This window comes from Rhineura floridana, chromosome 3, assembly GCF_030035675.1.
Source record: "Rhineura floridana isolate rRhiFlo1 chromosome 3, rRhiFlo1.hap2, whole genome shotgun sequence".
Taxonomy (NCBI): Eukaryota; Metazoa; Chordata; class Lepidosauria; order Squamata; family Rhineuridae; genus Rhineura; species Rhineura floridana.
In genome coordinates, this window is record NC_084482.1 from 181,629,356 (window position 1) to 181,653,862 (window position 24,507).

The following is a 24,507-nucleotide window of genomic DNA, read 5'->3' on the forward strand; positions in this document are numbered from 1 at the left end:
GTGCCTACTCAGAGAGAAGCCCGGAGGGTGACAACGAGAAAAAGGGCCTTTTCAGTGGTGGCCCCCAAACTCTTGAATACCCTTCCTGATGAGGTACGCCTGGCGCCAACACTACTATCTTTTCGGCGTCAGGTAAAAACCTTCCTCTTCTCCCAGGCATTTTAAACATTTTAAACATCTCAAACATTTAAACATCTAAATTATTTAATATGTTGATTTTTTAATTATCTTAACGTTTTAACATTCTTACCAATTTCACATCTTTACCATTTTCATATTTAGTATTGAGTTTTGCAGTTAGTTATGTGTTTCATTATGTTTACATTTTTTGCTTAATTAATTCAACTTGTGTTATATATGGCTTTTTACTTGTACTTCAGATGCTTATTTGTTGTGAACCGCCCAGAGAGCTTCGGCTATGGGGCGGTATAGAAATTTAATTAATAAATAAAATAAATAAATAGAGCATCTCCCGCAGATAGCTGTCCAGCCTCTGCTTGAAGACATCCAGTGAAGGGGATCCCACCACCTCCCCAGGCAGTCGGTTCCATTGCCGAACCGCCCTTACTGTCAAGAAGTTCCTTCTAATATCCAATCTGAATCTACGCTCCTGCAACTTAAAACCATTAGACCTAGTCCTACCCTCTGGGGCAGCAGAGAACAAATCTGTACCCTCCTCTATGTGACAGCCCTTCAGGTACTTAAAGAGTGCAATCATGTCACCCCCTCAGCCTTCTCTTCACCAGACTGAACATGCCAAGTTCCTTCAACCTTTCCTCATAAGACTTGTTCTCCATACCGGCTATCATCCTCGTCGCCCTCTTCTGAACCCGCTCTAACTTGTCTATATCTTTCTTAAAATGAGGCGCCCAGAACTGAACGCAGTATTCCAGATGAGGCCTGACCAATGCAGAATATAGTGGGACTATTACTTCCCTCGACCTGGAAACTATAGCTCTGTTTATGCAGCCCAAAACCGCGTTTGCCTTTTTTGCCACAGCATCACACTGCTGGGTCATGTTCAACTTGGGATCCACTACAATTCCAAGGTCCTTCACAAACGCACTACTGCTAAGCCGGGTATTTCCCATCCTGTACCCGTGCATTTTGTTTTTGTGGCCTAAATGCAGAATCTAGTCTATCCAGGTCCCTTTGGATTTTATTCCTGTCTTCCATTGTGTTAGCTATCCCTCCCAGTTTCGTATCATCCGCAAACTTCATAAGGCTTCCCTCCACCCCGTCATCTAAGTCATTGATAAAAATGTTGAAGAGTATCGGCCCCAGGACAGAACCCTGTGGCACTCCACTCGAGACCTCCTTCCAGTCCGAAGCAGAGCCACCGACGACCACTCTTTGAGTACGGTTTTCCAACCAGTTGTGAATCCACCTGACAGTATTTCCATGTAGTCCGCATTTGACTAGTTTGCTAATCAAAAGGTCGTGGGGGACTTTGTCAAACGCCTAGCTGAAATCTAGATAGATGACATCTACAGCATTTCCACCATCTACTAAGCTAGTGACCCGATCAAAAAAAGAGATGAGATATAATATACATTTGCCATTTATGAAGGAGTCGGACAGTAGAAAAATAGAGGAGTTGGAGTCGAAGGTCTGGCGTACTGACTCCACAGCCCTGGATGAGACCTTGCTTTTTCACTGAGGCACAGTGTAACTTGCAGGAATGAGTTCCCATCACCTTCCTCAGATCCAGCTTCTGAGAAAAGTAATGGATTGTTTGACCTCACTTTGAGATTTACAGATGTAGAGCAATGTCAAGGACAAGATGCCACCTCCTAGGGGAAAGAGGGGGGTCCTGGCAACAACGTTTTTGGTTGGCTACCACAGACAGCTACAATTTGTGGAGTCCTGTTGTACATCCCTCGATTTATCCACTGTAAGTTGACAGGCGCTGAATATTTCACTTAAATCCCCTGAACAGCACTGCACTGAAGTCAATATAAAATGTTTATCTAGGGCCATTCACATTTATTTATTTGTTACATTTATACTCTACTCAATTCTTCTTGACAGTTTACAAGCTTATTACAAATTGTCATCTAAAAATTTAAACAACATTAACACTTTTAAAAAATACAAATCAGCAGAAAAAATACCACCTAAAACTCAGCATAGGCTGTAATACCGTTTTAAAACCAGCAAGAAAAGGGAAAAGGGAAAAGAACTTGGTACAACTGCCTGCTTCTCATAAACTGGTTTTTGTCCCCGAAGCCTTCTTTTGTTGTTCCAAAAGAGTGAAAAAATGGATTATGAAATGTTTTCTATTAGAAAGATGAATAAAATATTTAAGATAAGGTGTTCATATATTTACTCCCCTAAAATGATTATTAAAACTAAGTAACAGGCTTTTATGTAAGATTATGTGCAGTATAAGATCATTACAATTCCTATACACTGAGGACAGGGAAGTCCCGAGCTGCACACTGATACTACAATTCTCAAATGCAACAGCAAGATATATATCTTCCTCTAGGAGGCACTGCCAATGATACAAGAAATGGAAAAAGGATTCAGTGCTTTCTTTGCTTGTGGGTTTTGCAATGGTAAACCACCTCTGAATACCGCTTACCATGAAAACCCTATTCATAGGGTCGCCATAAGTTGGGATCGACTTGAAGGCAGTCCATATATTTTTTTGCCTTGTTGACAGAGTTGATGGATCTATTACTGTCCTCTTGACTAGGCCAAAAGACTGGGAGTGGGAAAAAGTACAGGGCAACACAAAGAAGTAGCAACTGATGATAGCTTAGAAAATTAGTGCTTTAAGTGTGCTTGACACTGTGGAGGACTGGAGGAGACTTAATAATTTTCATAATACATAATGATTTTTGTTTTGTTTTACTGTTGCCCTCCGTTCCAGTGTGTCTGCATCGTTTTTAAAGTGTGGTGTCCAGAACTGGATGCAGTACTCAAGATGAGGCCTAACCAGTGCCAAATAGAGGGGAACTAGTACTTCATGTGATTTGGAAACAATACTGCCGTTAGTGCAGCCTAAAATAGCATTTGCCTTTTGTGCAGCAACATCACACTGTCAGTTCATATTCAGCTTGTGATCAACAACAATCCCAAGATCCTTTTCACATGTAGTATTGCTGAGCCAAGTATTCCCCATCTTGTGAGTGTCTGTGTGTATGTGTTATGTGCCTTCAAGCTGATTACGACTTATGGCGACGCTAAGAATCAGTGATCTCCAATAGCATTTGCTATAAACCACTCTGTTCAAATCTTGATGTTGAAGAGCACTGGGCCAAGGACCGAGCCCTGCAGTACCCCACTTGTTACCTCCCCCTGGGTTTGAGAAGGAACCACTGATAGCACTCTTTGAGTATAATTCTATACCCGTATATGGATCCACCTGATAGTTGCTCCATACAGCCCATATTTAGTTAGCTTGCCTATCAGACTATCATAGGGCACTTTGTCAAAAGCTTTGCTGAAGTCAAGAAATGTTATGTCCACAGCATTCTCACAGTCTACCAGGGAGGTTACCTGATCAAAAAATGAGATAAGATTGGTCTGGAAGGATTTGTTCTTGATAAATCCATGTTGGCTTCTAGTAATCACTGCATTGTTTTCAATATGCTTATAGATTGACTGCTTTATAACCTGCTTCAGAATTTTCCCAGGGATTGACTGGTCTGTAGTTCAGACTGACTGGCCTGTAGTTCTCACGTGCCTCTTTTTTGCCCTTTTTGAAGATAGAGACAACATAAGCCCTCCTCCAGTCATCCTGCACTTCACCCATCCTCCATGATTTCACAAAGATAATAGATGGTGGTCCTGAGAGTTCTTCAGCCACTTTCTTCAATACTGTAGGATGCAGTTCATCAGGCCCTGCAGATGTGAACTCGTTCAAAAGGTATTAGGTATTCCTTGACCATTTGTCTATAATTCTCAAGCTCCAATCCTACCTCTTCAACTTCATGTTTGCCAGGAGGGTCATAGACCCTAATTTGGGAGAAGACTGAGCCAAAGTAGGAATTGAGCACTTCTGCCTTTTTCTTTATCATCATTTTGCCATCCTCATCGAGTAGCTGTACCACCATTTATTTTCTCTCTCTTTCGCTATGCATGAACCTGAAGAAAACTTTTTTGTTGCTTTTAGCATCTCTTGCTAACCTCAGCTCATTCTCAGCTTTAGCCTTCCTCATGCCATCCCAGTAATTCCATGTTCCTGTCTGTCCTCTTCCTTTGTGGTCTGGCCTTCTTTCCATCTCCTATATGTGTCCTTTTTCGGTTTTCAAGTAATCTGTAAGCTTTTTGTGAAGCCACATTGGCTTCTTTTGCTGCCTTCCACTTTTTTTCGTTGGCAATTTGCTTTTCAAAAGTTTCATTCTTGTCTTCCCCTTGATTGGGTGGTAGGTAGTAGATTGCAATCACCATGTTCCTTTTCTTCTTTGCCCCATTTATTTTAATCCAGATACTCTTGGTGGAGCTACCTCCTGCATTTCTGTGCAGGGATATATATTTTTATATACAGTGACTTGCAAAAGTACTCAGATTCCTGACCAACGTTCTCATATTATTGAATCACAAATAGTACATTGTAATTTCGTTCTGTATCATATTTTACTTTGAAACCCTGAAACTCAAAATCAACTATTGTAAGGAGACATTGGTTGTATGTTGGGAAATATTTGTAAAAAATATTTTAAAAAAACTGAAACATGATGCATAAGTATTCCACCCCTGTGCTATGGAAGCTTCCAGTTTACACAGATGAAAGAAATTGCCCTATCGAGGACACAATTATCATACCAATGGCCTCCACCTGTGAACCATTAAAGTGGCTGTCACACTGTAAGGATAAAAACCTCACTGTTGAAGGATCAAGACCAAAGAGCATTCTACAGACATGAGAGATAATGTAATACAAATGCATAATTAGGAAAAGGGTACAAAATAATATTCAAGTGTTTGGATATCCCAGTGAGCACAGTTGGATCAATAATCAGAGAGTGGAAGCTGCATCACACCACCCAGGCACTGCCAAGAAAAGTCCGTCCCTCAAACTCAGTGCTCGAACAAGGAGACTTATGAGAGAAGCCACAGAGAAGCCAACAATCACTTTGAAGGAGCTACAGAGTTCAGTGGCTGGGAGTGGAGTAATGGTGCACCAGTCAACCATATCAAGAGCTCTGAATAATGCTGCCTTATATGGGAGACTGGAAGTGTTCAATATATATCCCAGTTCCAAAGAAAGGGGATCCTAGGGAATACAGTAATTATCGAACTATTGCCTTAATATCCCATGCAAGTGATGTTCAAGATTCTACATCAAAGGCTCGTACTATATATGGAGTGAGAAATGCCAGAGGTCCAAGCTGGATTTAAAAAGGGAAGAGGCACCAGAAAGTATATTGCAAACATACATTGGATAATGGAACAGACCAAGGAATTTCAGAAGAAATTCACCCTGTGCTTTATAGATTACAGCAAAGCCTTTGACTGGGTAGATCATGAAAAACTATGGAATGCTTTAAAAGAAATGGGGGTGCCACAGCATCTGATTGTCCTGATGTGCAACCTATACTCTGGACAAGAGGCTACTATAAGGACAGAATATGGAGAAACCAATTGGTTCCCCATTGGAAAGGGTATGAGACAGGGGTGTATTTTATCACCCTATTTGTTTAATCTATACGCAGAACATATCATAAGGAAAGCGGGATTGGATCAAGATGAAGGAGGTGTGAAAACTGGAGGGAGAAATATCAATAATTTAAGATATACAGACGATACCATACTACTAGCAGAAACCAGGGCAGCTGTGAGAGAACTGGAAAAGGTCCTCAAATGCAAAGATGTATCACTGAACACTAAAGTCAGGATCATTCAGACCATGGTATTCACGATCTCTACGTATGGATGTGAAAGTTGGATAGTGAAAAAAGCGGATAAGAGAAAAATCAACTCATTTGAAATGTGATGTTGGAGGAGAGCTTTGCGCATACCATGGACTGGGAAAAAGACAAATAATTGGGTGTTAGAACAAATTAAACCAGAACTGTCACTAGAAGCTAAAATGAAACTGAGGTTATCATACTTTGGACACATAATGAGAAGACATGATTCACTAGAAAAGACAATAATGCTTGGAAAAACAGAGGGGAGTAGAAAAAGAGGAAGGCCAAACAAGAGATTGATTGATTCTATAAAGGAAGCCACAGACATGAACTTACAAGATCTGAACAGGGTGGTTCATGACAGATGCTCTTGGAGGTCGCTGATTCATAGGGTTGCCATAAGTCATAATCTAAAACAGTGCCTCTGATACCCATCTCACCAAGCTGGCCCAGAAGGATACCATGGTGAATGGTATCAAAAACCGCTGAGAGATCAAGTAAGAGTAACAGGGTTGCACTCCCCCTGTCCTTCTCCTGATAAAGGTCATCTATCAGGGCAACTAAGGCAAATTCAGTCCCATAACCAGGCCTGAACCTAGATCTATGTGGCCCAAGTGAGGCCACCGAGATTACTTCTACCCTCAGCTGGCGTATCTGCCTGACAGTCTGTGAAAGCAGACTGAATGGTGTGAAGGCATAACGAAGGTCCTTTGGCCAAACTGCTGTCAGCGTATCCATGCCCAGGGCTTCCAGAGACAGGTAACGAGAGAAGAAGCTGCTGGGCTAGGAGCTGTCGTGCATCACTACAGGACAACTGAACCCATAGGTTGATGTGTTGAAACACCTGGGTATGCAATCCTCACTCTAAATATGACAAGGTGATCCTGCTCAACCATTCCACTGTCACATTCTTGCCAGATATTCTGCCATCAATGACAGAAGCTGTGACTCTGCCTAGCTGAAAAGAAGACACACTTCCTTTATTAGTGCTTTGGACCTCATGCCTCCCTGATGCTTGACATACAATTTGGCAGAGATGTTGTCAGTCCTCACCAACACGAGGGCCTGTGATATGCGGTTTGAACTCCAGCACAGCCAACCTCACTGACCAGGGCTTCAGCAAGGTAATGCTGCTTTGTACTTTCTTCATAGACCAAACTCCCTGGGTACCATGGATGTCCAAATGAACCCTCTCTGCCTTCTGGACAGGTATCTCCATGTTCACCACCTCCATAACTCTGTGAGGGACCAACCACCACCACAAGTCCTTGTGAAGATCCATCTAGGTAGTAATTTCCAAGCGATGTAACTGTGCAATCAATGGCAGCAGAACCTGAAGCAGTGGCCGAGAATGGAAGTGAGACCAATTCACCAGTTCCTGGCATGAACAAGCATCACCATGTCCTGGCATGAACAAGTATCCCTTGAAGCTTGGCCAGCTCCATCAGGTCGGTAGATCCCAAAGAAATGACCCTCTCCAACACAGAAATGGGCTTGCTAGTCGCTCCTGGTTGAGGCACAGGCAAAAACTGTCCAAATCTATTTGAACCCCCAGATGAGTGATGGTCTGGGTGGGCTCCAGAGCACTCTTCTCCATGTTCACAACAAACCCCTGCTGTTTTAAGGGACACCACTATGATCTGAATGTCCCTCCAACATTGCTCCCTCGATGGTGCCTGGATGAGGATGTCATCCAGACAGAGATGCAGCTGCACCCCCAGGGTCCTCAAGTGTGCCACCAGGGCAACTAGCATCTTAGTGAAGACCCTAAGGGCAGAGGTGGGACCAAATGGAAGAGCCCTGTACTGGAAGTGCCTCCTGTTATAGCAAAATCAAAGGTACTTCCTGTGCCCATGATGGATGGATATGTGCCATTCAGTCGTCCTGATTGATGGCCTCTGCGATTGACATCAGAGTCTCCAACTTGAACTTCTTGTACAGCATTCTTCTGTTCAGCCTCTTGAGATCCAATATAGTACAGGCATTCCCATTTTTCTTCAGAACCAAAACCAGGACTGACGACACTTCACTTTCAACTGGGTCCTGGGACCGGCTCCACTGCCCAGATATCAAGGAGGTAGCTGATAGTTCTGAGATAAGCTTGATGTTTGTCTGGCCTTTTGGAGTGCAGAATCACTATGAACTCTTCCTATGGCACCCTGGAAAGCTCCAATGAGTACCATGAGGAAACAGTTTGAAGAACCTACTTGTCTGAGGTGGTTCTGGCCCACTGGTGAGCAAAATGGAGCAGGCTGCCCCCTTTGTGGCCCTGGGTTACTGCTCTTATGGTGTAGACTGGCTCTTTGTCCCCTTCTGGAACTTGGAACCAGTGAAGTAACTTGAGGATGACTGACTTCTGGAGGAAGCCATCCCCTTAGACCTGTCTGTCCTGCTGTAGCATTGTTTGAAAGCCCTGGAGGAATGCAGGCACTGGAATGATCTTGAGCCCCCAAAAGACTGGGACTGTTTGTGCTTGTGCTCATCCTTCCTGGGTGGGGGCAAGGCCTTGTGCTGATCATGTGTTTCTACAGGATTTTCTCCAGTGGTTCCCCAAACAGCTTGGATCCTGCAAAGGGCCAGCGTGGATTGGGATCTGAAGTCCACCTCCCAGTTGCATCCCTTACTGCATCTGCCTGCAATGCTACTGCGAGGGACATCTTCTTGAGAGCATCCTTGATGTGCTTGGGGATATCTTCCCTGGCCACCAACTCATTCGCTCACAGCATATTGGCCCAGGCAAAAACAGAAGCAGCAGCTGAAGCTCCAAAGGTATGGACTTCAGCCTTGAAGCCCCGTGCAGTGCAACCTCCGCTCTTTTATCACACAGATCTCTGGGGCCTCCTTCCCCCTCAGATGGTATAGCCATGGAGGAGGATAGGGAGGCTACTGGCTGATTTAGTGTGGGTCCTCAGCTCTTCCAACACTCTGATGGGAAAAGAATAGTGTTTTCAAACCAGCTTGTGAGCAGGCTTGTCCTTATTCAGGGAGCCCATTCTGCTTTCCATATTTCAGGAAAGGAGTGTAGGAAGGGAAAGGAGACCAATCTAGGCTGCCCATTGGGAAGAGAAGATGTAGTTCCCCTGGAAGAAACACTGGCCACAGCCTCACTCTCCTTAACAAGCTCCTCTGGAAGCTCCAGAATCCTCAGGGCCTTGGCTAGAAGAGCAGGGCCAACCTCTGCTGAAAAAACCTTCCCTTGGCGGCGGTGGCAGGGGATTTCCAGGCTCTCACTGGAGAATTCTCCCTCCTTATCCTCTGAGAAGAGCAAGCCCTCTGATTCCAACAAGCCCAGTGCCACTGCCATGTGCCTGCTATGTCTACACCACCTGCCTGGGGGAGGGGGGAAGAGGATGAGGAGGCCTGCTTCTTGCGCTTCTGAGCATGCTGCTTATCCTGCCACCTTTTGTGTGTGGGGAAAAGGGTAACTGGTGGTGAAGGAAGACTCCAGGGATGAGGAGGGGGTGACCTGGCATGTTTCTTCCTGGAATGTCCCAAATGAGTCCTCTTGCATTTCTTTCTTCTACCCACATTCTTGCATGGATGGCTGCTTGCTCCCAGGATCACTAGATTCATTGCTCGCCATGTCCAGCTTCTTGCGGCCCAACTGATCCTATTGTGGGGGTTGGAAGAGGCCAAACATGAGGCCAGGCCCCTGTCAATGATGCCCTGCATCTCTCCCACAAAACTATTTGGTGGGAAAAGGGGCTTGCGAATCAGGCAATGACGACCTGTAAGTCACGGTTGCGCCTCTCCTCTCTGAGAAAGCATGCCCCGTTGATCTGATGCCCTCACCACCTGCAGTCATACCTCTGCTGCTTGAGCAGGTGCACCTCACTGAGCCTTCTCCCTTGCCTTGCCGCTGGAATGCGGCCTGCTAGTATTACCCCAGGCCTGCCCTGAACTGTGGTATTAAGCCAGTTAATACCGCTGTGGTAAAAAGAAGATGCGAAGAAGGCTGAAGGAGGAAAAATTGAGAAGGTGGAAATTTACGTAAGTGGGCTGGCTCTTAAGGAGCCCAGCCTAGATCCAACTGGCCACACTGACAGGCAGGGCCAGTCTGGAGAGTGGGATAGACTTTCCTCCAGGTTAGAAGTTGGTGCCTGCCTTCCAGAGCCAGAGGGAGGTATGATCCCAGATTGAGGAATGCGTCCAGGAACCAATGGGGAAAGTATGGGGGCTTGGAGGCTAACCTGTAAACTGGCACAGTACAAGAGACTGTAGAACATATTTACCATTTACATGATACAGAAGTTGAGGATGAGTGCTTTAACTTCCAATTTCCTTGGTCTTCAGTAAACAAGTAGATCTGTGAGCACCTCTTTTCTGAAACTGAAGGTTTTGGATCTTACAATTGCAACTAGAATCTATTCTGTTCAGGGTGCAGCTAGAGAAACTGTCCCTCCACCCCAATTACCTTGGGTTTAACAAACATTTAACTAACTTTAAGCCTGTTATGAAAGAAGTTACTCCCAAGAAGAAGTCTAAGTAGATAAGCCTGTCAAGTATACACTGTTACTGCTTAGCTGTTCATTCACAAAAATATCCCCAGAATAGAGCTATCTCTTCCATTTTCTATGGTCTGTACCCACCACAGAGAAGATGGTGACTATCTTCAGTAAGCAAGTTGTTACTTGCTTATGGAGAGTCTAGGTTGCAGTCCAGGGATCTCATAAGGAATCAAAAGAAAAACAGTGCTATCAGGAAAATTCTGGGATAGCCCTGGATAAGCTTCATTTCATATGAAGACTCTTTGCCTGGAATAGTCCCTTCAGATTAACCTAATGTTTTTTGGACCAAAAATCTGTATACCTATTTTTGATGCCACACCTGAACTAAGATTAAGCAACAGGTTTCTTAATGGATGTCTCCTTTGTGAGGTTAATTAATTTTATCAATAGTTTATAACCATCAGCTTCTTTCCTAACATGCTTGTATTTATTTATTACATTTATATACCGCCCCAATAGCCGAAGGTCTCTGGGCGGTTTACAGCAATTAAAACAATAAAAACAAATATACAAATTTTAAAACATAAAAAACAATTTAAAAACACAATTAAAAAAAAAACTAAAAACAATTTTAAAACACATGCTAAAATGCCTGGGAGAAGAGGAAAGTCTTGACCTGGCGCCGAAAAGATAACAGTGTTGGCACCAGCCGCACCTCATCAGGAAGTTAATTCCATAATTTTGGGGCCACCACTGAGAAGGCCCTCTCCCTTGTTGCCAGACTCCCAGCTTACCTCGGAGGAGGCACCCAGAGGAGGGCCTTAGATGTTGAGCGTAGTGTACGGGTGGGTTCATGTTGGGAGAGGCAGTCCATCAGATATTGTGGTCCTAAGCCGTGTAAGGCTTTATAGGTTAAAACCAGCACCTTGAATCATAGTGCCAGCAACAATTGTTCAACTTTCACATTTTTTATTTATAAATATATTTTTATACCACTTTTTCATTTGAAAACATGAAAGCGGTTTCCAATAAGTAAGAAAATATATACAGTACTCGCATACACCATAAATTCACTTAGAAGTATACTTGCTTATCTCAGTGTCTGCGCTAGTAATTGCTCAAATGTCAATAAATTCACATGCATTATTGTTGCACTATTCATGACTGGATTTCACTCTGGTACTCAGTGGTGCACTAAATGTCCACCAAAGTCCTAGGATTGCCACTTTATCCCAAGGTCAGAAATAATCCTGGGTGCTGCAAATCTGCAGATGATCAATCATTTTTATGTTGGAAAAAAATTACTGCCTAAAAATATGGACTAAAATACCACCACTAATTAGCCAGAGACAAAGAATCTTAATTCAATCTTATTTATAGTTGTTAGGATTAGCATTCAAGCTAATTCATCACATTCTTTAACAATCGTCAGACCCTCCCAATCAATTATTAAGATAAGGAAGGGCTCCGACATATAAAACCTGCATATTTAAACTTCAAAATGAACCATAAGCTTCTGTTATAACCTTGCATTCTAAGTATCAAAGAGGGAAAACGACAAGACTTTTGGGTGAAAGTTACTGAGAAGCAAAATAAATCTCTACACTGATTTACTTCAAGATTTCCTTAGTAATCTTCCCCTGTATCCAAAACAAGCTATTTAGCCTATTTACAAAACTACGTGCTGTGCAAGTGTATTTGCATTTTATAGCGGTAAATTTTGCACTTCTAAATAGGACAAAGTACTAAGTGCCAAATGTCTTTTTATAACAATGGCAAGAATCCCAGAGTGGATTTACTAAGTTACTATTTGGAGGCCTTAAAAGTTCAGCGATGCTTTATGATTTAGCTAGAGCCAATATTAGTGATGACAGACCCCTTATATGAAGGAAAGAAAAATTGCTGGCTATTTCTACCTTAACTACTGTACATTTTGCAAATCCTAAATCCTAATACTTGTCACAATTAAAAATAGCATCTGATCCATTGGCAAGGTACCAGTATCTTCTATTTTACATAATCTTGAAATGACAGGGGAGTTACTTTGTAACACAATAACAAAAGGTATTGGTTGAGAAACTGATGTAACTACTAACACTCCACTGCAAGCCATTATTATGCAATGTATCGTTTTGATTGACAAAAATTCCATTAACTGCATTTTTTTTGCTGAAGAACATAGTGATTGTTAATTGTTCTGACAGTTTGGTCTTCAGTGGCAATATTATTTTCAGTATTAGTCTAGGACAGAAAAGGTGAGGAAATTGCAAACCTAGACAAAATTACAAATCAAAATATTCATAAAAATGAGTTGAGCAACATATCCAAAGTCTACATATCCATCATCAAAATGAGACCCTAAGAAAAACACTATTTGGGTAAAAAGGGGCTTCATGGGATAAATTATGAAGTGTGTGTGTGTGTGCATGCGTGCGTGCATGTGTGTAAAATGTAGATACTTGGGCAAAAGGGGGAATTAACTTTGATCTATTTTTATATATAGAGCAACCTGTGAGTACAGTGTCATAGTGGATCCACGCATACAATATTGTATAGGGTATCACTGTAAGAAAATCAAGACCTAGAGAGGGAGTATCTTACATGGTGGTAATTAAATAGCAGACCTGAAAGAATAAACTCGTTGCTTACCCTATATTAAACATACAGTTTTTAACACTGTGTAAGTCACTTGGGGACCTTCGGGGATCAAGCAATTAATAGATAATAATAAAAATTAAAAAGTACATTTAAATTTCACTGGCAGCAAAACGTTAGCAGGCAAGATCAACCACCCCTTCTCAGGGCATAAATTCATGGCATTACACTTTAAACCTCACAAAAATGTAAGTTAATGCATGCTGTGTGTGACAAAAACAGCTCATATCATATGAGCCATCTTTTTGTGATGGCAGATATCTGAATATGAATTTGAGAGCTATCAACACTGCATTTTAAAATAAGGACCTCATAACCCCACACTGTGAAGTAAATGGATGAAATCCAATGCTGCCATTCAGTTTGCAGAACAGCTTTTGATCCAGTGAAGGTGTCTGCTAAACATAAGAGAAGGGACGCAACTCTCCTCCAACTCTTCCATATCCCTGTAGCTCCCCACACCATCTCCCACACTGTTCTGGAGGCAGCTGTCACAGAAAGGGGGAAATATTGGAGGAAGGATAACCTCCCTTTCTCTTATATGAGCAGACAAGTCCACTGGATCAAAAGCCATTCTGTGACCAGAATGCAGCACTGGACTTTACCCATAATGTAAAACCTAAAAGTTTACAGAGTAGGGGTGCTTTTGAGGTTAACGGCAAAAATAAATTCTACCGTAAAAAAACCCCAACAGCCTCCATTCTTCAGGTGTTTAGTTCAAGCTGTTAGAAGGCAGTGACTATCAGGTGGATCCACAGTTGGCTCCAGAATCATACTCAAAGACTGCTTATCAATGGTTCTCAAACTGGGCGGAAGTAACAAGTGGCGTACCACAGGGCTCGTTCCTGGGCCCAGTGCTCTTCAACATTTTTATTAACAACTTGGATGTGGAGGTACAGAGCATGGTTATCAAATTTACCGATGATACAAAATTGGGGGGCACAGCTAATACCGTGGAAGACAGAAACAAAATTCAAAGGGACCTTGATAGGCTGGAGCATTGGGCTGAAAACAACAGCATGAAATTCAACAGGGATAAATGCAAAGTTCTACACTTACGAAAAAGAAACCAAATGCGGTTTTAAGATGGCGGATACTTGGCTCAGCAATAAGACATGCAAGAAGGATCTTGGAATTGTCGTTGATCACAAGCTGAATATGAGCCAACAGTGTGATGTGGCTGCAAAAAAGGCAAATGCTATATTAGGCTGCATTAACAGAAGTATAGTTTCCAAATCACGTGAAGTATTAGCTCCCCTCTATTCAGCACTGGTTAGGCCTCATCTTGAGTACTGCATCCAGTTCTGGTCTCCGCACTTCAAGAAGGATGCAGACAAACTGGAACAGATTCAGAGGAGCAACACAGATGACCAGGGGAAACTGGAAACAAAGCCCTATGAGGAGAGACTGAAAGAACTGGGCATGTTAGCCTTGGAAAGAGAAGACTGAGGGGAGATACGATAGCACTCTTCAAGGACATGAAAGGTTGTCATACAGAGGAGGGCCGGGATCTCTTCTCGAGCGTGCCAGAGTGCAGGACACGGAATAATGGGCTCAAGTTGCAGGAAGCCAGATTTTGACTGGACATCAGGAAAAACGTCCTAACTGTTAGAGCCATACAACAATGGAACCAATTACCTAGAGAGGTAGTGGGCTCTCCGACACTGGAGGCCTTTAAGAAGCAGCTGGACAGCCATCTGTTGGGAATGCTTTGATTTGGATTCCTGCATTGAGCAGGGGGTTGGACTTGATAGCCTTATAGGCCCCTTCCAACTCTACTATTCTATGATTCTATGATATGTTTCCATAACATTGGCTCTGCTGGGGCCAACTGTCATTTGGCTCCTCCTTTCCTAGAACTATGTCTGTCAGTAGCCATTCCACTACCAACATGAGGGAACTGAGAGATCAAAGTCCCCTCAAATGGCTCAGCTGGGTACAAACATGTTTTAGTATCTTCCTTCCCAGAACTGTGTCCCCTCAACATCCATTCCACCTGGTCATTATGACATTCATGCAACTTTATTGATTAATAACGGGGACCTGAATTTGGTTGTTTACCTGTACTCTCCATAACCCCTTGAGCAGGAAGGTCTGAAGGGGGCTTCTAAGTACATCTGGTTAAAGATGCTTAAAAGCCTCCTTGAGATCAGGAACTCTGAAAACACAATGTTCCTGATTGTGATGGGGCTTTTTAGTGTATCCAGATGAATGCCTCCTTTTAGACATTCCATTCATCATGGGAAGGTTGAAGTGCAAGGAGCAGGGACACTGAGGGCATAATGCCTGAACGGGATATTGTTGCCAAGATGGTGGTAGGAGCACCTCTTCCGTTTCTCCTTCCCTCCCTCGCTGCTTGAGGTAAAGTGGCCACCTGCCCTTTGTGCCCTGGACACACTGTTGTGCTTGGCTCCGCCACTCTGTTAACACGGTGTCGGCACAGGCAGTCTGGACCGCTTGGCTCAATGTCTTGTGGAAGATGCCCAGCAACAACCAGAGCGGGTGGAGTGCCGGCGAGAATGGCATCTATGGGCAGGACTTGCAGCAGGTGGCCGGCGTGCTGGTACTACTGGAGGGGCTCGATGCTGTCAACGCCTGCAACCCCCTCACTAACTTCAGCATCCCAGCCGCCACAGCAGGTACGCCGTGGCTCGCCCTCATCCAGCGGGGCGGCGGGTACACCTTCTCTGAGAAGATCTAGAAGGCCGCCAAGCGGGAAGCAGCCGCCGCCAATTACAACTACGGTGGCAGGATGGGGAACAACATCCAGGCCATGACCCATGTGATGTTCCTATATATTAGTGTATATATGGTAAGTGCTGGTTGTTTAGAGTATACATGGTAAGTGGTGAAAGAGGAGGGGGAGTGAATGGCAATAGAATGCTTGATGATTGGCTGAATGTTTAAAATGGCTGACAGTATAAATGAAAGGATGACAGGTAAATCTGGGTGAATGTGAGGTGGTAAATTGTGGAATAGGGGGGAGAAGAGAAAGAGTGGATTGCTTGGTGAGGTTTGAGAGAGTTGTTTGTCAGGAGAGAGTGAAGAAGGAGGGAGGTGGAGTTCGGATTAGTATTGAGTAAAACCATATGCTTATGTGCCTTAAGAAGAAATCCTGTTAATCTTGTTAGTTTTGTTATCTGTAATAAATACTTAATGTGGTTTACCAAAGGCCTGATCCTTGGCTGGAGTTTCACAGACCAGAAGGGAGGGTAAGGTAATGACCAAGGCTGAAGGGGAACTGTAACAAATGGTGGCAGCGGTGAAGAGAATAACAATACCAGTATTCAGAGTCTCTGGGAATACTAGTATTGGGACGTTACTGGTGGCTGCCTAGCAGGGGGATCTGTTGAGATCTGTGCTAGAGCGGGGAGAGAAATCATAAGAGAGAGCGGTCCGGACTTGTGGAGTCCCTGGTGGTGCCTAGAGACAGGCAGTAGCCACGAGCAGGTAGGAACCTGACAGGGAGAGCCAGGGAAGGACGCATCACAACCCACCCTGCTTCTCTGGGACTAGCTGGTGCTTGGGAAAGCTTAGTCATATTTTCCCAGCAGAGAAGCTGATCAGAAGTTCATCTGAAGGTGTCGGACTTGCAAGCATAGAAGGAAAGAGAACCAACTCACAGCTTTGTTGGGGGCAGCTTGCAATGTTTCTGCTGCTCCAGGCACCTGCACCACCCTGTATTTTCACTGGAAGTTGTAATCGCTGTTTTTTAATAATGTTATTTGTTATTTTATTTAATTTTTGTAAATAGTATTGTTTTATTGATGTATTTCTATATTTGTGTTTTTCTTGTAAGCTGCCTTGAGGGCCTTTTGGCCATAAGGCAGGGTATAAATAAACTATAATAATAATAATAATAATAATAATAATAATAATAATAATAATAATAATAATAATAATAACCCATTTGTATCATGCCTATATAGGCAGGGACAGTTCTATCTTTTAATCCCTGTACAGTGCTTAGAAAATGTTGGGTGGTTTATAAAAAACAAGAGCAGCAGCAGAGCAAATAGCAACAAAGGCAGGGAGGGTAAACCACCCCTCTGCTCTTGCAACTTTGGATCCAACTGATAGTCTAATGAAGTGAAAGAACTCTTCAAATTACAGTTAAGATTAGAGATGCAAAATTTCCAGAAATTTTGAAGCCATTCGAAAAAAATGGAAATTTTCAGAAAAACTGAAAAAATGCAATTATTAGCACTTTTTACAGACTTCAGGATTTTGTCACTTCAGGAACATGAAATGTAATTATGTACAAGTTGGTTTGGCATAAAATTATCACATTTGGTATGTTAAAAGTACTATATTAAAAGTACATTTTATTCAAATAATAATTACAAACTTACTTTTTAAATTTTAAATTTTTTTTTTGTAACAAATGGATCTACAAGATCCAGAGCTGTAAAGAATCCCTGAACTGGAAGGAACCTCTTTCGTTTTGCCAGTTTATGAGGAGCAGGCAAAAAACAATGTAAAAAAACCACAGAAGAAACCATTAACATTAATAACAAAGAAAATTATTTATGTCTCCACTAGTCCTCCACCGTGTCAAGAAGACAAAGCACCCATTCCCATAAAAAGAACTGAGAAAAAAGGGGGGCAAGATTCAATGAAACATTTTATTCATCATGCTAAAATAAAACATTCCATCATCAATTTTGTCTTCATTTTTTTCAATTTTTCGGGGAAAAAACAAAAACAGCTTAGGAAAAAAATGATTTTTTCCTGTTTTTTTCCTGAGCATTCACATCTCTAGTTAAGATTATGCAAAGACTATGGCCACAAAACCAAGATAGGTAGATTATAGGGCTACTGACACTTTGGCTACAGTCTTTCAGGGCATTGCGTTATAGCACAAAAATGATGGGGCAGCACAGGGAGCCAGAGTGGGGTGGAACTGCCCCAGAAACAAAAACAACATTAATTGGCAGATACATTTCTGCATGATGCCTTGTTCAAGGACTGTAAGATAAAAGTATGTTTCAGAATACTCAATATAAAAAAACACTGATTCAAGTCAACTGAAGAATGGAAATGCAAACACAATAGCCACTAGGGGAAGAAATTCATTTTGGATGAGGACATCCTATTTGTATAAAAAAGAAAATCGGGGGCTTCAAAAGGAAAGTCATAATTTTAATATCATGTGATGCCTAGACATGCATAGTAAAAATTACCACTACTAAATAAGTTTGTAGCCATCCCAAAATAAGAAATTCATTTTTTAAGAATTCTTCAATGTACTTCTATGTTGCAGTGAAGAAGGATCAGTGTTCACTTTCCTTAGGGAATGTGACACACAGCATCAGTCTACAAAGCCCTTGTTGTTGTTATGTGCCTTCAAGTCGATTACGACTTATGGCGACCCTATGAATCAGCGACCTGATCCATTACTTTTTCTTTTTCTTGGTATGACCCAAGAAGCTAGGGAGCAGAATGCTCTTTTCCTGCAACAGGAGTTGGGAAACTAAGAAAAGGAACTAATCTTCCACTGACATTTCTTTAGACCACAGATTTTATTAGTTATTATCTTTGTAAATCAGAATCTGGTCAGTTCATTTGTCAGCTGTACTGCATTTAAAAAACAGTATCTTCTTTCCTAAAGATTTATGACAAGTGGTTTATAGAGAGTAGTTTATTGATCTGACAGATCCCTAAGATGGTAACCCAAAAGGAAACTGATTGTCTGAAACTGATCAGCTATCATAGAGCATCTCACCTGTTAACACAGACTTGCATATGCTGAGATTCTTTGGGTACACAAACAAAAGGCAGAATGTGATACTGGGCACAGAATTCAGCATCCAGTATTTTTTTTTTTTAGAGTGTGTTAATACTTTACATGCAAAAATCCAGAAGTATAACAGAATAGTTGGGCTTCAGTGTCAAACATAGTTCCTGAATCTAGCCCCTCCCCATTACTAAATAAAACAAAACTTGTTAAAATTCTCAATACATTATGCAAGGTTGCCAAATTGTATAATTTGTACAAGTAACTTTTTTGCTCACAGTTTAATTTCTGTAATGTGGAAAACCCTGCTCATAACCAGGGGTGTCAGTGCATACTGAAAAGAGGCCAGTCACAGCATCTCTCAGAAAGATTTTCATGACAAGTTTTTGAAGGAACAAATTTCTGTAGGAAATATGTGGAGACAAGGACACTACAAACCTCTAACTTACAAAGCAACAGTGATCTGGTACAGATCGCTACAGATACAGATCTGGTTAAGGCATGGCCAGTACAGAGCAATCACATCGATATATCTAACTATGATCAATTTTACTACACTACATGTTGCTGGTTTTTTTTTTTAATAAAATGGGTAAAAATATAAACTGAATAACCTTTTAAAAACAGCTTAGCTCCTTATCATTTGAATCCTACAGTACTGAAGTGTATCTCACCTCTTCATTATACTCTTTTAGAAAACAGGTCAAGACACACCTCTTCTCAGCAGGCTTTGGGAGGAGGGATAGAGTGAAGAATTTTGTCAGTTTTTTCACAGCTGGATTTTGATGGATGAATATTTTAATACTTCCTTCTTTTCTTTTGTGTTCGAATTATTTTTATTGTATTGTTTTTTGTTGTTATTATTATTATTACATTATATCCCACCTTTTCTCCAAGGAGCTCAAAGTGGTGTACATGGTACTCTCCCTCCTCATTTAATCCCCGCAACAGGTAAATTAGGCTGAGAGGCGGTGACTGGTCCATAGTCACCCAATGAGCTTCATGGCTGAGTGGGAGTTCAAACCCTGGTCTCTCAGGTTCTAGTCCAACACTCTAACCACTATACCACACTGGCTCTCATAAATATATTTTATAGACTGCTCTGGGGCCTACTGGTGAAGGCAGTATACAAAACTATTAAATAAACAAATAATTCAGAGAATATAGCTTTTCAAATTTATTTATTTATTTCTACATGTATATCCCCCCATTCCGCCAAGGAGCTCAAAGCAATGTACATGGTTCTCTCACTCTCCATTTTACTCTCACAAAAAACCTGTACGGACGCTTAGCCTGAGAGACTTTGACTAGCCCAACATTTACACTACTGGCAATGAAAGAAGCACAATGATGACACCAAGTAATATAAAGCATTCCCCTCATTCATGGTTATTACTATTTATTTCATTTATACCCCACCTTTCTTTTCATATGGTTCCTAGGCGGTGTCCCATCCAGACACTGACCAGACCTGACCCAGGGTGCTGGCTCATGTACCTTCAGACCATTACTACAGTACCTATGATCAAGTAAAAGAAGCAGCTAGCACTAATGGTTATAAGATCTGCACAATTCATATGCAGAGAGATAGTTCCTGTCTATCTTTTCATGCATTTCCCACTTCCAACCAGATGAGAAACAGTTCAAAATGTTTTAAAGGTTTGTATAAAAGGTATCAGATAAGTTTTGTTGACTCTTTTGTGGGCCAGGCTACAACTTTGTTAGCTTTCTTGTACTATCACTAGTGCAAAATACAACAGCTGAAATAATTCCTATGACCATACATTGGATAGAAACCTAAGTCTAATGGCTATGGGAAGGGCAACAGTGGTATGAAAACAGCACATTAAGTGGCAGGCAGCAATCTTAAGTGGAAACCGTCAGGAGCCTATTAGAGGTATAGAAAAGTGAAGAAAGACAACAGGCATCTTTCACTTTAAGTATGCCACAAGAGCTACCTACTGTTCTGGAAATTTTTTATCACCAGAATACTGGAAGTGTAACAATAATCAATACATGAATTAATGCATCATATACCCATTACACATAGTTTCCTGATAACTATCATTCCACTTTTCTCATTCAATAAAAACAAACCCCGATGCTCCCCTTTGAATAAACATTTTCACATTTGCCAATGCCTAGACAAATAACAACGTGAAAGGTTTCTATAAAGTTCTTGAGAATAGATGGTTCAAAAATACTAGAAATAAAAGATCTCAATTTGACCACAGTTACAGCTTGTCTTTTGTCTGGAGCAAGACAAACCATGAATCTGGGTTTGGATGTAATGCTAAGCTAAATCACGGTTTTGTGCTGGGCAGGGAGAAGCACTGTGGCTGTACTCTTCCGTTCAAGAGCCCGCATTTGCTTATTCATGCTAAACCATGGTTTGTCTTAGGGGATATGTGTGAACTAGGTCTATGGCCAGAAGGCCCAGTTTCAAACTGAATGACTGAAACACTGCATTGGCTCCTATATTCCAAGACCAGAGGTGATTTCAGTTCAATGGGATGCTATTCGGCTGCTGGAAGGAAGACAGACACCTTGTACTATCCTGGAAACAGAGGGATGACATTTACTTTTGCTTAATTTCGCTCCATAACGGGTTTTTCAAATCCCTAAATTGTTATTTAAATATCTTTAGGGACATGGGAAATTATAGCATATATAAAGAAACAAAATGCTGTAACATACTTTTTTGGGAGGGGGAGGTACCAAAGGGGTTCACACATGCATAAAAAGTTATGAGACATTTTTATTAACAAAAGCATAATTTAGAAGCAAACTACTTTGTTGGGGGGTTTTTTTGGTCTTTGCTGTAGCGACTTTTGATGAAGCATGAGATATACTTGGTCAGTCAACTAATACTGTGAAGACTTAAATGCAGTTATGTCGTCAAAATCTTCTAGACTCTTGCTATATGGTTAGTATGTGCTGCCCAGAAGGATTACATAGAAATTAACAGTTTCATTTTTGTCACTGATACAATCAAGCAACGAACGATGCAAAGTAAACATTAAGAGCAAACAATACTGTTTGCACAGTTAAATGTTCTTAAATTTTACTTTATATTTATATGCATACATAAAATTCAGTAAAATATTATCATGTGGGATGCAACAATTTAAAATAAAATGTCTTAATATTAAAAATATAACTATATGTAGATGGGATCAGGCTAGCAAATTTGTTTTCATCTTTCAATTGCATGAGATTTGCAATGCTAAAATGGTCACCTCCTTCTGTTGTAAACAAAAGTCTTGAGTTTATAGCACCCTGACTTGTAAATTTACATTGCTCAATTGGGCTATGAAATATGCTTTTCAGGTGATTAGCTGCTAAAATTAACCTATTAAGCCTGTGTTTATTAATAAATTCAACAAAACAAACACAGCACTCTCCTTTAGAAGGCTCCAAGAATTACCAGACAGAAAACAATTTTGAATCTGTTGCTGCTTCCCTTGTTTAAATGCCTCTTCTTTTACAAAAACGTGGATTTTAAATTTCTGCAGAGAAACAGCTTTAACACAGCATTCTGTTCAGTAAACTTATTTGGTTCACAGAAGCACTTTAATCACAAGTATGATTAACAAAATAACAGTTTAAGAGTTTTAAGCACGCAAAAATGTTAATCTTGGAACTGTAGACATCAGCTTTCTGAACATTACACGTCTTTGCAATATAGTTTAAAAAGAGCTACTATGTTCCAAAATACTGTGATAGCTCAGTGCAAACATCAGCATTTTGTTTGAGTTAATAGCAAACTCAACTCCCATCTGCTTTTGAACTTTGGCCAAATCACATTTCGGAATGGTTTATGTGGGCTGCTTGCAGCAGTTAATCCCACTTTTTGAGATTATCCACTTTCATCAACTAACTCTGCAAAGGCCATCTACGGGACTTCAACAATACTTAGCTCCACCTCTGGCAGAGCAAACAAACAAACCTAGAAAAAGGCACGCAAGTGTAAGTCTCTCAGTTTCATGCCGCGTTAGTACAGAACTATACCAACCTTCTGCAAACTCCATTCAGATCTGGGCTCCCTGCCAACTCCTGCCTCTGAAAACTGCACCAGAAAAGTTACCCAGAACTTTCAAGCTCCGTGCAAAGGAAAAAGGCTGTTCTGGAAAGCCTTCTTGCTTGACTCTCCCATTCACATAATTTGATTGTGCTTCGCTGCACACTTGCTACTAAAGCTTTGCATCATAATTTGGGTCTGCCCACAAACTCCAAACAGGCTCCATGTTTGGGTTTATGTAACATTTGCTATTACAGTGAAGTGCACTTGAGTCACAAAGGTCCTGGCAGATAACTAGTAAAAACGGGGAGGTGGAGTCTAATTTTATCTAACATGGTCAAACCAGGAATCCTTGCTGATGTAAATTAATCCCTCTGTTTTCAGACAACCTGCAGGAGTTTGAGAAGGCTGTACTTAAAATAATTTACCATATAACATGCTAATCATTTACTGTTCCAATTTTCTTTACAATAGCTGCCATTGAACATACAATAACAAACTTTGCTACAATATGCATTATAAACGTTCATGCAACACTGCAGTTTTCCAGAAGTATTGACTAGAACTTTTTACAACTGGCATGCTTCTTACACCAAAACTTCAGAACTATTATATAAAATTACTTAACATTCTGAATTCTAGCCTTGTAAGTCCTCATACCATTTATTTTGATATACTTGGATCAGAACTTTGCTTTTCACATGTTCCTTTCCTATATACGTAACTCTGAGCTACCAGATTCTCCAAAAAGTCTTGACAACCAGTTGCTAACACTGAATTTAGTCCATATACAAAGATGCTAATAACTCTGAATACTTGAGTTTTAGCTGAAACACATCATGAGATCTTTATCCCAGTCTGCACCTGTATTGGAGATACTTTTAGATGTTGAATTGTTTTTATAAATGTTTGTATTATTTTTATAGTTTTATAAAGTTTTTAAATACTTTTAAAAATGGGACTGTTTTCAAACTTTTCTGGTTATAACTGTTTTATTTGTTTTATTACCGTATATTTTATTGTTATAACACACCTTGGGACCTAATGGTAAATGGCAAGTAAGAAATCTATTAAAAATAAGTAATAAATTTAAAAAAAACTGTAGAGAAAGGATTAAAGAATCGTATGAATTGAAAGGGCCATGCATGTCATCTAGTCCAAGCCCCTGCATCCCTGACAGATGGCCACCCAACCTCTGCTTAAATACCTGGGGCAGAAGAGAGACCATCCCTCCTGAGGCAGTCTGTTTAACAGTTCTTACCATTAGGAAGTTTCTTCTAACATTTAGCCAAGCTCAGCTTCCCTACAATTCCCACCCATTGGTTCTAGTCCTGCCCTTTACAGTAACAGTCAGCTTTTAGCTAATCACACTTACTGGAGACATTTTCTTTTTTTACTCATCCTTCAGAAATATGTGAATATGTCACTCCCTCTGGGAATGACAGGCAGGCTCTTTTCTAATATTCTACCTCCTCTCATTCCTCTCACCAGATTGACCCTGTCTGTGGGTCTGACAGGATGAAGGGTTGGCTTGCTCTGCAGTCCTTACCCATCTATGTAGATATTGTTTTGTCTCCGTAAATCCTCCTCTCCTACTTTTTGTCCTGTGTGAGATCTTTTCCCCTTCTCTTCCTTGTGTCTCTGTCCCCTTGGGCTTTGGGGGAGGGAGGGGGAGCAGGCTTTGTGGGGGTATGCACCTCTTTTTGGATTTTATTTTACTGCCACCGGGCCTGGAATGTAGGGGCGATGGAGGGCTGTGCTGACTAGCAGACAGTCCTTGCA

General features: G+C 41.3%; 1 protein-coding gene across 3 annotated transcripts in view; it reads right to left on the reverse strand.

Moving 5' to 3' along the window:
• The window catches only part of ATXN7 (ataxin 7), a 156,285-nt gene that overhangs the window by 18,421 nt on the left and 113,357 nt on the right, over positions 1–24,507 (reverse strand). The window contains exon 1 of one of the 3 annotated variants that reach the window (XM_061618731.1): positions 22,720–22,977. The exons of the other annotated variants lie outside the window; for them this stretch is intronic. Within the exon in view, the coding sequence (XP_061474715.1) occupies positions 22,720–22,735 (16 nt within the window). The 5' untranslated portion in view covers positions 22,736–22,977. Of the gene's footprint in view, positions 1–22,719; positions 22,978–24,507 lie in introns of those variants that run through there. 3 annotated transcript variants of the gene reach the window in all.